This window comes from Enhydra lutris, unplaced genomic scaffold, assembly GCF_002288905.1.
Source record: "Enhydra lutris kenyoni isolate GAN:26980312 unplaced genomic scaffold, ASM228890v2 scaffoldscaffold33, whole genome shotgun sequence".
Classification (NCBI taxonomy): Eukaryota; Metazoa; Chordata; class Mammalia; order Carnivora; family Mustelidae; genus Enhydra; species Enhydra lutris.
The window spans coordinates 24324357-24337942 of record NW_019154117.1 but is presented as its reverse complement, the minus strand read 5'-3'; the positions used below and the strand labels follow the sequence as shown (position 1 = coordinate 24337942).

Here is a 13586-nt window from a genome sequence, read left to right as displayed (position 1 = left end):
TGTCTTCTGACACCAAGAGACCCACCACACCTGAGAATTCTTCTCTGGTCCCTCTGGTGTCCTCCTTCACATACTGTGCTGAGTGGCCAGTATCAGCCCGGTATTTCTGTTCTCCCAGGTCAGTGCCGAATGATTACTGGCTTATGCTCTCATGTGCTCATTTCTGGTTCAGATAGTCAGGGGCCTGGAGCACAAAACTGTTAAACAAATATCACTAGCAACAGTTTTAAACAAGTCTATATACAAAGGCATTTTATGTGAGAATTTAAAAAAAAAAAAAACTACTTGTATAACCTGTCATTAACATACAAAAATGCTTGACTTGTAATTTGGACATTTGTGATCTATTTTTACTTTGCTTAGTAATGTGTGGACAAAGCAAAATCTTCTGTATTAAGTCTATGTTACCAAGAGCCATGAGTGGATCAGACTTCAGACAGAACAGGGCCAAAGCAGAGGTGACCCTGGGGCCTGTGGCAGAGCAAGGGTGGGGGCAGCACAGCACTGTGGGGGCACGTTGGCTGTGGACAAACTGCCCACTGCACCATCATAGTGAAAAAAGAGGACGCTGATGTTAAGAGTATACACAGTGTTACACAGGGGGAGAATTTAGAAAGGCAAGAGAAATGCAACAGTTGTTTTTGCCATAGTCCATACATTTGGCTTGTGGCAAATGACTATCAAAAGTGTTTTAAAAATCAAAAGTTAATGTTAATTTGAAAAGGTCTAATCGTAATTCAAATTCAGTTGCTTTTCAGTATTTCCAGTAAATAGGCTCTTGCCACTTACAAATGACTGGCAGAGTCATACTCAGGATGCTCAGGTTTTAAGGGTAAGAAGGTGGTGATGCTTATTAAATACAAGTCACCGGACTTGAGATGCAGGAGCCTCAGACCACCTGGGATAACCAGTTAACGTTGGAGAGGAAACGGGGTTCCAGAGAAGTTATAGGGCTATGCCACAGGCTGGAGAGCTGCTGAGCCACATGCCAGGCCCCTCACCTGGTCTGGACTCCTGGTGCCCCTGGCTGGCACTGAAGGCAGGACCTGGTTTGCATTCAGGTTAAGATCTCCAATGTGAATGCTACTCTATAGGTATCTGTTTACTTAATTACGAAGATTAAACTTTTCTATCCGGAAAAGGCAACTAAAGGGTGTTAAAAATAGCTTTGTAAGATTCGCTTTGTGTCTTAGCCTTATGGTTAATAGTCTCTTGCTTTTTCAGTAAAGCGTCTGTTCATTTCATTTTAATTAGTGTGCACAGAGTTTTGAGAAACAAGACTGTTCAGCTGCATTGTTTTCCTTTACTGCCCTACTGGGTCCCTGAAGAATCAGCCTGCAAATCATGGATCAAGAGTGGTGGTCTGCCTTAAACCTTGTGGACTAAGATGGGACATCAATATAAGTGAAAAATAACCATGCTGTTTCCATCTTCACGTACAGAGGCACCAAAGGCCATTCGTTCAGGAGGTGTGTACTGTGAGCGACCTCTCCAGACAGTCATGCTTTCTTACCACTGGCTTACCTTGACATCACATAGGCACCTGTTTTGAGGCAACAATTTATAGAGGTGACGTGGCTGTTTTTTGTTTTTAAAGCAAAACAAAAACCTGTGTAATACGTAAATAGATGGCAAACCCCCTACTTTGGTCTTTTTAATCAGCACCTATTCCAATTTTTAATAGGGTGAGTTCTTTAATTTACACCTCCTCTGTATTCTCAAATGGTATGTAGACAGGAATGTGAGGACTCCTCTTTTCTTCTGCAGATGGGACTGCAGATTCCCTGCACAATACTCAGATTTCTTGAGTAATGAGAGCACTGCAAATACTTAATGTACTTTCGTGTGATGGAATTTGAGAAATAAACCAATATGTGTTAAGTCAGTGTGCGGTCATGAAATAACTAGATCAGTAACTGGCATGATTGTTTTAATGCGTAGTGGTTGGTTATCTATTCTCAGCGGAACCTAGAGTGGTGCAAGACAAGTGTGAATTCAGGAGCCTTTAAGGCCCAAGGGCTTGGTCTACTCCCACTAAGAGATTATTATAAATAACTGATAGTTTATAGAATTCTCAACAACTTCTAATGCTTGTCTCTGAATTTTACAAAAAATTAAAGATTCCATGAATTGTAGGCTGTTTTTTTTTCTTTTTTACATTGTTAGACTCTGAAAATGTTCATTAGTATCAAAGTTGGGGAAATAGCTTTATTGTGTATTTAAATGTGTATGTACTATTTCTCACCACAGAGCAATACTTAAAGTGTACTGAGCCACTGTCCCTAAAAACTGGCTTATAAAATTCCAATAATGTATAGATTGAAGGATTACTCAAAGTTGGTATCATCCCATGCACTTCTGAAAAAGCTCAAGTAAAATGCTTCCATCCTTACTGGTGTGCCTGTGAAACACACTTCTGGGGAAGTTAAAGGACTTGAAATATTTCCTTTAAATTTATGCATAAACTTCATATAACAAGTTTTACAAACCAAGGCCTTAGCCATCTAATACAGAATAAAAATCCATGGCAGCATGAGCCAGGAAGAGGACTGAGCAGGAAAGGAAGGTAGGGCCTCTAGCACTGGGCACTTAAAAGGTACAGGTGGAAGCCAGCAGATAATGGAAAGATCCCCACTTGAAAACATTGCATGGGTTAAACTGAATATTTAGTAGTGAACAAAAAGTATGCCACACTGAAACCTAACCCTAAGAATTAACAATCTACACATTCCCACCTCTCAAATGATGTCACTAGCAAACATTAAGCAGAATGTTTTCAAAGTGCCAAAATGAACAATTAAAGGATTTTTTAAGAAACTTCTATATTCTTATAGGTATAGAATTTAAGACATCATGACACAGAAAATCACAATCCCCATGTAATTTAGTCTCCCTAGACAGTTTAGAGGTTCCCCCCACCCATTCCAAGTGTATTTTGCCAAAACCCCGTTCAAGTGTTTGACCAATCCCTTGTTTTAAAACTTTTGAATAATCTGAACTACTCAAGAGTAAAAACCTTCAGTTCTTAACATGCATCAAAGTGCTGTTGTTTTTCATTTCCAGTAGTGCATTTTTTGTCAAGAAATTTATTAACTTTTACAAACACTATTTTCACTCATTCATAAAAAATGATTTATGATTAAATCTGTAATAAAACCATATAACGTTCATCACTGCATTCGGTAAGACCAGTTTCATCCATGGAACATAACAAACCACTTTAAAACAGCAGTTTTCATTCACGTCGTATAAGGCTGTCAAATTAAAAGTATCTCTTATAATAGGCTGTTATCCAAGAAAGCCATTTCACTTCACGTTATGTGCTGAGACTGACGGATGGATCGATCCCCTCAGAATCTGAAAGTAGATTCTGCCCTTGATGTCCCCTTTTCAATGTCTCTCAAACAAGTTTCACAACAGGAAAGTATTTGTGAGCAGAGAAATCAAATTCAGGAGGAACCTGTAAAGAAAGGCAGAAGTGAAAGAAATGTATTTACAAATCTGGAGGGAAAACAATGAGTTTATCTCTGGGTTTATCAGTCAAATAGTTAACAAAGGCAAATGGACTTAAATCACAGGAAAGGGGGGTGAGTCAGCACACTGTTCAGTTCCATGGACAGTACAGCAACGAAACCGCCTCTAGTAAAGCAAGGCAGAAGCTGAGGAGGCCGAGAGCAAGGCGCAACGGGAGTCGTCAGACACGAGGTCCGCGCGGCACGCCAGTGCCTGGCAGCACACAGGCTGACGAACATCAGCAAGGACCGTTGACGGAATTGGCCATCTCTTGAGCCACTGAAAAAAGCCTTTAATTACTGAAGCATTCACTTTTCCACAGGCAGAGGACTTTTTAAAAACCTCTCCCATAATTTGTTTTCTCACATTTTCTGTTTTTGTTTTACTCACGGTAATTTACACAACGGAGGGGAATGGAAGGGCAGACTTTAGAAATTAAATCAATAAAATCTCTAAGTTTCAAAATAAAAGGGCAAGCTCTAGTTATTTTTCTGCCACGGAACCTCTTTTAAAGGGATTTTTTTTTTTTAAAGTTCTACAATAATTTAACGCCCATTTACTTTCCCCACAGTGCGCTTACCTTAGATTCCTTTTTGTGTCCTCCTGCCAATAACTTCATGACCACAAAGTTGGGTTTGGCAACCTTTAAAATTCTATTGACCTAAACAATGAGCAACATTAAGCTATCAAAACATAAAATTCAGAGTCAAAATGTCTTTATAATATAGGAGCTTTGCACAAGGTAAATGCTGATATTTTATTAAGGCAACTTAAAACGAACAGACACACTTTCCCATGACCACAGAGCGCTCTGCATGGGCCAGCCGTGGGGCCCCGGGTCTGCTCTCACCAAGCCTGAAGAGCATCCGGCCGCAAAGGCAGCAGCGGAGCACGTGCGGCCCAGACCACAGCTGGAGTGCTCGGACATCAGGTACTAGCTAGCAAACCTCTGGCAAGTTCTCTAGCCTCTCTGTTTCCCAGTTTCTGCATCTATAAGCATGGGGACAGACTCGCCACCACCGCACAGACCTGCTGGGAGGATTACTAAGTGACCCAATACACACTCCGAGCTTAGAACCACGCCAGTGAGTAGGAGGTGTCCTGTGTTTCCTGTCACTCCTGACTACACTCGCCTGAAAGGTTTCACCTGAACAAATGAACAGCGGAGGACTGACTAGAAGGCTGCATTCCTCCAGAGAGGGAGTAATGTGCAACCCGAAGAAAGAAGTTCCCACTGCTCCTGGTTGCTGACTGACCTCTCTCCAGAAACACATCTTACCACAAGTTTGGAACAGTTTCTCCTCAGCCCCGGCTAACACATCCGCCCGTCCACATGACAGCTGCATCTGGGCCTCCAACAGGCACGTCCCAACCTGAGCTCCTAACTCCTCAGCCCACCAGCTCCGGATCCACTTGCAGCCTCTTCCACTGGTTCCATCCACCCAGAGGCTAAGGCCCAAATCCTGAAGTCCTCCTTAACTCCTCTCTTCCTCACCCACAATCAGTCCAACTTGCTTCGGATCCCTCCACCATCCACGTCCTCTCTCACCAGACGACTGCTGTGGCCTCCACTCCCACCTGCTCCCACCTTTGCCCCTACCACCGGCTACTTTCGGCACAGGGGCCAGAGTGAACCTTCAGAACAAAAATCCAATCTGGTCACTCCTCTGCTCAAAAAACCTCCAATGTGAGCACCCCTTGTTCATCCCACTCAGTCCGTACCCTCAGGGCCTTCCTTTACACGTGCAGATCCCTCTGCCCATACAGCTCCATCCGCAGTGGCCATGTGACCTGCTTTTTCACCTTCTTCAGAGATTTGCTCATGGGCCGCCTTAAAAAAGCCTAACCCGCCGCCGCCTCCTTACAGTATTCACGATCTCCAATCCCAGCTTGATTTTTCTTCATAGTCTTACGATCTTCTAGTGCACAATGTAACTTACTGTCCACAACCTCTACCCTTAAGAGGGCAGAGATTTGTCTAATTTTCTTCACTAGTTTTTACCACAGGCTGCGGACACAGTAGACAGTCAACAAGTATTCACTGAGTGAACGAATTAATTCACTGAAGAACGTATGCCATCTATTATAGGTACCTTCCTCTAATTTTTACATTCCCCCTTGTATTTTATTACACGATTATACATAAAAGTCATCTCTCTCCTATGCCTGTTTCCCAAGGCTCCCCTCCCAAAAAACAAACATTGTTATCAACTCTCACATAATTCTCACATCTCCTTCTGGAGATACATTTGCACATACACACAATCCCTGGACCCCTTTCTATTGAAACGGCAACATACTATACACCATTCAGTGCTTCGCTCTTTGAAGAACATCCCATTACAGTATGTAACAACCTTCTGTGTCCTTTCCAAGACTCTGCAGTCTGGTATGATTTATCATCACTCATTTGACAGTCTCTGCTGAGGGGCAGTGAAGTTTCCTCACTTCTTCGCTCTGACAATCCTGCTGCAATGAGGACTCTTGTGTATTAGCGACTTGCTTCCCTCACTGCCCACATGTGCACGTGTGTTAGATAAACCCCAAGCAGCAGAACTGCTGGCCTAAGCATCTGTGCTTTCTTTTAACAGGTAAGTGCTATTAACTTCCCTTTCATGGAGGTTGTACCAAGATATACTCCCCCAGCAGTCTGAGTGTTATACGCAAAGCATTCTCATTTGCGGAATACATGCATGTCAGGATTATCAGGCATACAGCAAATGGTGAAAGCAACCAGTGGCTGCAACTTCGGATTCTGCAAGTTCCAAGGTCTATGGGATAGTATCTCAAAACAAAGTCTTTGAACAGTAGGCTCTATTTTAAATGGTCAAGTGGAATAGGTTTTTACTTCCTGTGATAACTGACCAGAGCATTTTTCATATTTTTAAGATTTATATAATTAGATTTTTTTTTTTAAAGATTTTATTTATTTGTCAGAGAGAGAGAGGGAGAGAGCGAGCACAGGCAGACAGAATGGCAAGCAGAGGCAGAGGGAGAAGCAGGTTCCCTGATGAGCAAGGAGCCCGATGTGGGACTCGATCCCAGGACGCTGGGATCATGACCTGAGCCGAAGGCAGCTGCTTAACCAACTGAGCCACCCAGGCGTCCCTATATAATTAGATTTTAATATCATAAACTATACATTAAAATAAAAAATTTTAAATGTCACCATTTCTAAACTGTGGATCACTCTGAATCCCATTTCTGTTCCTCCTACTCACTTTGTGGTTCTATGTCTCAATTTCTCTGCACTGATCTCTAAATTTACACAAAGTAGCTACTTGCTTTCATGAGCTAATTTTAAGTCTTACAAAGTTAGGCTAGCAAAGCCACTTAAAATCCTTGCCAGAAACATGACAGGCTTCACTATTAATACTGTAAGGTTCATTTATCTTCCAGTAGTAAGATACGTATTTCCTGCCAGCTTTTCCTCCAGAATTACTGTGACTGCTTACCTCATGGTCTGGGTTTGGGATATTTTCCAGGATCATTTTTGCCTGCTGAAAGTGCTTACTAGCTGCCACATACAGTTCTGGAGACTGAGGAGGAGGACTGTATTTATTGAGGTCAGACATTTCCTAAAAAGGGGGGGTGGAATACTGTATTATTCAAAACATGTTTAATATGAAAAACTCTAAAACAGCTTTTATAATTAAGAATTCTACCCCGACTCATGATTCATATATGGACACAACCAAACACTTGACACGTGTCCCTATTTTTCCCTACATAATATTCAATTCCCAATTACCTCATCTTATCCCCATACTTAAAATAACTCTTAATGGAATGAGTGCATCCAGAAAGAGCCAAATAATTTTCACAGGAATTAAAATTCTTTTATCACCTTGTCACTGGTCCAATAATATTCTGATTTGACTATTTTAACGAAACGGCTAGGTACAAACAGCATATCTCTAAGCCGGTCTCAGACTACTTCCTTTACAACTGCTTTAGTGAGCAGGGTCACCTTGAACTGCAGATAGTGCACCGGCGGTGGCGTCATCACACTGTTGAATGGAGCAAATCTGTGCTCATATCGAACTTGTTCACTATCAAGCTCAAACTTGGGTTTTCGTACTTTGCCATCCATGTCAAATGCCACCATGGTCTAAAGGAAAAAGAAAATAAAAGAGTCTATCAATTTGAAAAAGTGAATTCCTCATTAATACAGAGTAGAAAACAAGAAACAGCTATTTACAGAGTTAAAACAATTTTAAGGTTCAGAAATCAGGAATAGGAAGAGAAAAACGGGCTTTAGTATTCATTTTTATTTTATATGCCATATTTACATAAAAATTTTTCAAGTTCCAGTGTTTAATCCATTACTATTTTTCCCAGTGAAATTGTAACACATGTACATTATTCTGCTATGACATATGCTTTTACAGTTGCTTTGAAACCTTCAAGTAAAAGTTTCTTAGGAAAATAGTCCTATTATAATAAGAAAAGCATAGGTTCTGTTTCTCAAACAGAAGTCCATGTTCTGTTTTATATATTTTAATATAAGCTGCCTCAAACAATTTCCTGAATTGCCAAGTACAACTTAAGAGTTAGCACCTGCGGGGCGCCTGGGTGTCTCAGTGGGTTAAACCCTCTGCCTTCGGCTCGGGTCATGATCCCAGAGTCCTGGGATCCAGCCCCGCATCCGGCTGTCTGCTCAGCAGGGAGTCTGCTTCACCCCCCGCCCCCCCCCCCCCCCCCTCTCCCTGTCTCCCCCCACTTATGATCGCTGTCAAACAAATAATCTTAAAAAAAAAAAAAAAAAAGCACTTGCTAACTCCTGAAAATGCTTGCTTAAGCCATTCATTGTGGAGCCTACTCTCTTCCTAATATGTTCCTAAAGAAATACAAACCCCATCTCTTCCAAGAAACCTTTTCTGATCATGAATCAGAAACTCTGCCTTCTCTTATTACTTGTGGCACACATATCACCTGACCTGTCATTACCTAGACACCTGAGACAAGGATCACATCTGATTAGAGTTGGTGTTCTTAAATGTATTCAGTAGAAGAGATGTGACACATGTCAAGTGTGTTAAATTAGTACTCGTCTACAAATACTTGCTAAACAAATTAATGAAAACTAGACTTGGAAAAAAGTAAACTTTAAGCAGATAGTAAACACAAAGGTGCAATTAGAATCTGGAAAGAATCACAGAAAAGAGTCCATTTTAATTAAACTATGTAACAGCAATGTAGTTAAAAAGCAAAGACAACTTCATTTGTGACAACTTACTTTAAACATCCCAGCACACATGTTCTGATATGCCTGGCTCATTGTAATTTCTCGGCTCAAGGGGCGAACTATAATTAAAAAGAAAATTATCCACAGTTTTCCCCCTCCTCTTGCATTACCGCAGGAGAAAATCTAATTTTAAAAAAAATCTTCCACCTTGTTTACTAAAATTAAAAATTCAAAGTTTATTCCTATAGGTTAAATTTTATTTTATGGCCCAAATCTACAAAAATTAAAATATAACTGAAAGGCTTTTTAAAAAGCCATGTTCCCTAAATAAGTAATACCATAAAATTCTAATATGAAATAATTTTAACTTTTGAATTCACCATGCAGACTTAATTTCTGAAATAGAAAACCCACGCATACAGTTATTTAAAAACCCACCCAAACTGCTGAAATCCTAATGAAATACACAGTAATATTTTGTAGCATTTGTAGCAATATCTGTACCCTTCTACTAGTGATCAAGAGAGCAGTGCCTTTGAAACATTTCTTTCTCCTCCTGGGCTTTGGGTGTTGCACCAAGGCCCTCTGTGATCATCTGTCTGTGCCACTGTAACAGCACAGCTCCAGATCAACTCCCCTCCAAGCGGTGAGCCTTCTGTCAAAAGGTCAAGGGTCTCCTGCTGCCTTGTTCCTTGACTCATCCTGCTTACACATTCCATTTGGCTACTTCTTGTCCTAAGGTCTTCTAACACATAGAATAGCAAAGAAGTAAAAGAAAAGCAAGGGAAGGCACCAAAGAGGCTTGGGTCACTAACACTGGGATTCACTCTCTACCTTTTACTTTCTGAAGAGAAGATGGGCAAGAACTGAGATATAAGGACTAATTCACTCATAGCAAGGCGTAGGCAGTTCTCCATCTGTTTGTAGAAATTGAAGTGTACTCCAATGTTAGTTACTTCTTAAATTTAAAAATAATCCACGGTACCTTTCTTCTTTTTTTTTGTTTTTTTACTGCTCCGGCCTTTCTGCTGCTCTTCCATGATCCTTTCCTCTGCCATCTGAGAGCCATCAGCACGACTTAATGTCGACATCAACCATGCATAAAGGAATTCTGAGAGATACCTTCAAGTGTACCAGATATTAGTTAATGGAAGATGTCTAAATGAGATAGCTTTATCACTACAAGTACTGGTATTAATAGAGAGATTTTTAATACTGCTTTAAAAGTAAAAAAGAAAAACCCAATTATCCAACTAGATAATTGACAGATTAGATTTTATAAGAAATTAGCATTACAAATGATTAACTTCTCCTTTCTTGTACCCTTATATTGCTGGACAATGCTGAAAATATGCTTAATTTCCTACAATGATACACACTTTACAACCTTTCAAAAGACTTCTTGATAATTATATTTATATATGTTAAACATATATATAAGTATATATGTAACATATATAAAAATATAAATATATATACATTTATATATAAATTCATCAAATGAATGCTCATTAAACAATTTTTTTATTATATCAGGACACACTTCACCTCAGCCTATTAACAATATTTTATTTTCCCATTAACTGCAAGAGAAAGCAAATACAGAGGAAAAAAATGTAAAATTACGGCATTATATCAAAGCATTCTAAAAACTAAGAACATTCAGACTTATAATTTACTTGAGTTTATTCAATAAATTAAACATGAAACAGATTATTCCACCCAATACTAACTTTTCAGAAGCTTAACTAACATTACATTCTCCAATGCCCAGAAAAAGAAGTTCAAATCTAGAATATGAATATATACAGTTTATACTATAATCTATATTAAATTAAGAAACACTACTACATTAAGCTAAAAATCAAAGATTTATTAGGAAGTTTATTATTATCAAGGATGAGCATATAATGCCTATCTCTAAAATTCTCCAGAAAGTTGTAAGGCAGTTTACAATATTAAAACATGTACCCTCCCACCAAAAAAAAAAAAAAAAAAAAAGAAAAGAAAAGAAAATTTAAAGTAAAACAATAACTAGTCAAAAGATACACCTGAGGATAAACATAATTCCTTTTTGTTGTAACCAAACAAAGGCCCCACAGTCTATAAATCAAAACTGTACTGGCAAAAAACAAAAACCAAAAAACCCCTCCAAAATGCCTGGAATGGATTAGGTGCTGTATTTTAAAGCCAAACTAAGCACTGTGCTTCCTGGCAATGGTAAACTTGGAATTACAGTTTTATTTCATAAAACAAAACAAAACAAAACAAAAACAAATAGTTCACATGAAGAGAAAATAATTCCTGACAATGAATTTAAGAAAAGCATTTAGAGTATCCTTTTACAGGGTACAAATGATCCTCCCCCCCATCACACTATAAAATCTGAGGTTTATATCTTAACTCAGTGAGAGGATTTCTACAGGGAATTAATGCTGCCTTCTACCTTCCAAATACGAATACAAGGACTGATGAGTGAAGGACAGAGTTGGCACCAGTCAGGCTTTTCTTATCAAATATCAGATATCTCAGTGAGCTTTTAGTAAAGGCATTATCAAAATTAATACACAGTTATATCTAAAGAGAGTCAGGGTACAGATATTCTAGACCAGTGGTTCTCAAATTGTAATCTCTGGATCAGCAGCAGTATCACCAGAACTAGTTAGAATGCAAATGACTGGATCCTATCCCAGATCTACTGAACGAGGATCTCAAAGGACCAAGCCTAACAAGTCCCCATATGCACTGTAAAGTTTAAGAATCAGTGTTTTCTACTATTCATTTTTAAGCACCCACATGCTTTAGGTTTATATTTTAGAATATAAATTCATGAACAATAACAACAACAAGCTTATCTTGTGAAAATGCTGGAGCCCAATCTATAATTTTGAAATTGAGAAGCAATTAAAACTAACATGAAAATAGACCACAAGTGTATTTATAGGCAAAAACTAAAATTTCTTTCATTAAAAAAAGAAATGAATTGCTCAAATATGCAGATACATTTCTAATGGAGTGTTTATGTGGTTATCATTCATTTGCCGAATTAAGAGCCCAATTCTTTGTGCCAAAAAGCATATAAAAATTTTATTTTGAGGAATCAAGGGCACAAAAGCTTCCCATTAGCTGCCTCAAACCTGAGAAAGAATCTGAGTGTGTTCCGCTACAAAATGTCTGGTCTGAATATGGTGTCTACTATGAGTTAGTAACAAAATGTATCCCAAATAGCTATTTCAACACCTGTTGGTAAGAGTTGTTACCTACATAAATATTGGAGAGTACACCGAATAATATTATCCTCATACTACTTTAGTTCATGTTCAAATTCAAGTTTCACAGCCAAAAAAGTTGTATGTTAGGAGCTCTAGCAGCCATGATAACAAAACCATGTGTCAGCGTGGAAGAGAATTACTTTCTTTCCCTTATAGCAGTCATTCCAAGGAATATACAGTATCTTAATCTACTATGTTAAGTAATTCAAATATGAGTTAAAAGATGAACCATGTTGGGGCACCTGGGTGGCTCAGTGGGTTAAAGCCTCTGCCTTTGGCTCGGGTCATGATCCCAGGGTCCTGGGATCAAGCCCCACATTGGGCTCTCTGCTCCGCGGGGAGCCTGCTTCCTCCTCTCCCTCTGCCTGCCTCTCTGCCTGCTTGTGATCTCTGTCAAATAAATAAATAAAATCTTTAAAAAAAAAAGAAGATGAACCATGTTAAGATCTTATACACTAAACTTAGCTGTTTGTCATGAGCAACACTGGTTATTATTTTAATAAATTACCACCATCCTTGGCCAAACTAAGAAAAAGATCATTGGCTCTTACTATTTTTTTTCCTGTGGCAGCTTTCCCATGCCTACGGTATTTCCAAGCACCCTCTTACTAGGTTTCTCATCCTCAAATGAAAGTGAAGAACTACTGGCTGAGGACGGTGATCCCTTATCAGCTCCTTCCAAGCTCCTGAGATAAATCCCCAGGACAGCAGTTTCAACAGTTATGCTCCCAATGATAATCTTAGCCACAGTTTCTTCTCAGAGGAAAGATCTGGTTCAGATTTTGAACTTTAATTCAGTTAAGTACATTCTACAGCTAGCACCCAGCATCACTAAAGTCAGGACTAAATGTGTGTTAATTTTTCTCTCTACAAACAAATGAAAGCTCTTCAATTAATCCATTTACTTTGGAGCCACTTTTATTAGCTTTTAAATAAATACTCAATAGCTGGAAAAAAATGTATTTGTATGCTGTTATAGCACTTAAAGATAGATGTTCAAGATGATCTGGCTCTAATTTTTAGTAGACATTTCCCAATTATCCCACAACTAAAGTTAAAATACATTAAATGAAAAAGTACCCTGAAATTATCTTCTGTTCTACAGATGCTCTCTCAGATCTTATCTACTCTACCCACCGCCAATTTTAACTCATGCTGTTCTCTTACCAATATATGTAGTAGTACTCGTGCATGCTGTAGAGCTCCAATTCAAAGCCACTCAGAAGATACTGGATCATAATTCGAAGGTTATGATAAAGGACCCAGGTACCTAAACAGGCCAAATGTTGCCTTTGGGGTTCCTGTTTCAACAGCATAGTGTGAAGGGCTGCATCAACCTTCTCTGCCTATCAGAATAAAATGTTATAATATTGACTTTCTTTTCAAGGTAATGAGAGAATTAAAAAAAACAAAAACAAAAACAAACCAGCTAAAATAGCATTTAAGCAGAAAATGTAAAACTTGTCACATAAAGAACTTGCACTTTCAAAACATTTTTGGTTAGATTTAAACTTCTCATTTCACAGTGGATAACGTTTGTGTAAATACTCCTTAAACTAAAAAGACACTTTATAAGTCAAAAATACAAAATATTGACTTCAGGTCTTAAGTTA

At 38.8% G+C, this 13586-nt stretch overlaps 1 protein-coding gene across 2 annotated transcripts in view; it reads right to left on the bottom strand.

Annotated features, from left to right (window-relative positions):
- Positions 1-53: 53 nt before the first annotated feature.
- The window catches only part of LOC111153484 (N(alpha)-acetyltransferase 35, NatC auxiliary subunit), a 91452-nt gene continuing 77919 nt past the window's right edge, over positions 54-13586 (bottom strand). For both annotated transcript variants that reach the window (XM_022512526.1, XM_022512527.1), the window contains exons 17-23: positions 13141-13319; positions 9687-9823; positions 8753-8820; positions 7484-7624; positions 6969-7091; positions 4094-4174; positions 54-3460 (exon numbers count right to left, since the gene is read on the bottom strand). In XM_022512526.1, the coding sequence (XP_022368234.1) occupies positions 3401-3460; positions 4094-4174; positions 6969-7091; positions 7484-7624; positions 8753-8820; positions 9687-9823; positions 13141-13319 (789 nt within the window). In that variant the 3' untranslated portion in view covers positions 54-3400. The remainder of the gene's footprint in view (positions 3461-4093; positions 4175-6968; positions 7092-7483; positions 7625-8752; positions 8821-9686; positions 9824-13140; positions 13320-13586) is intronic.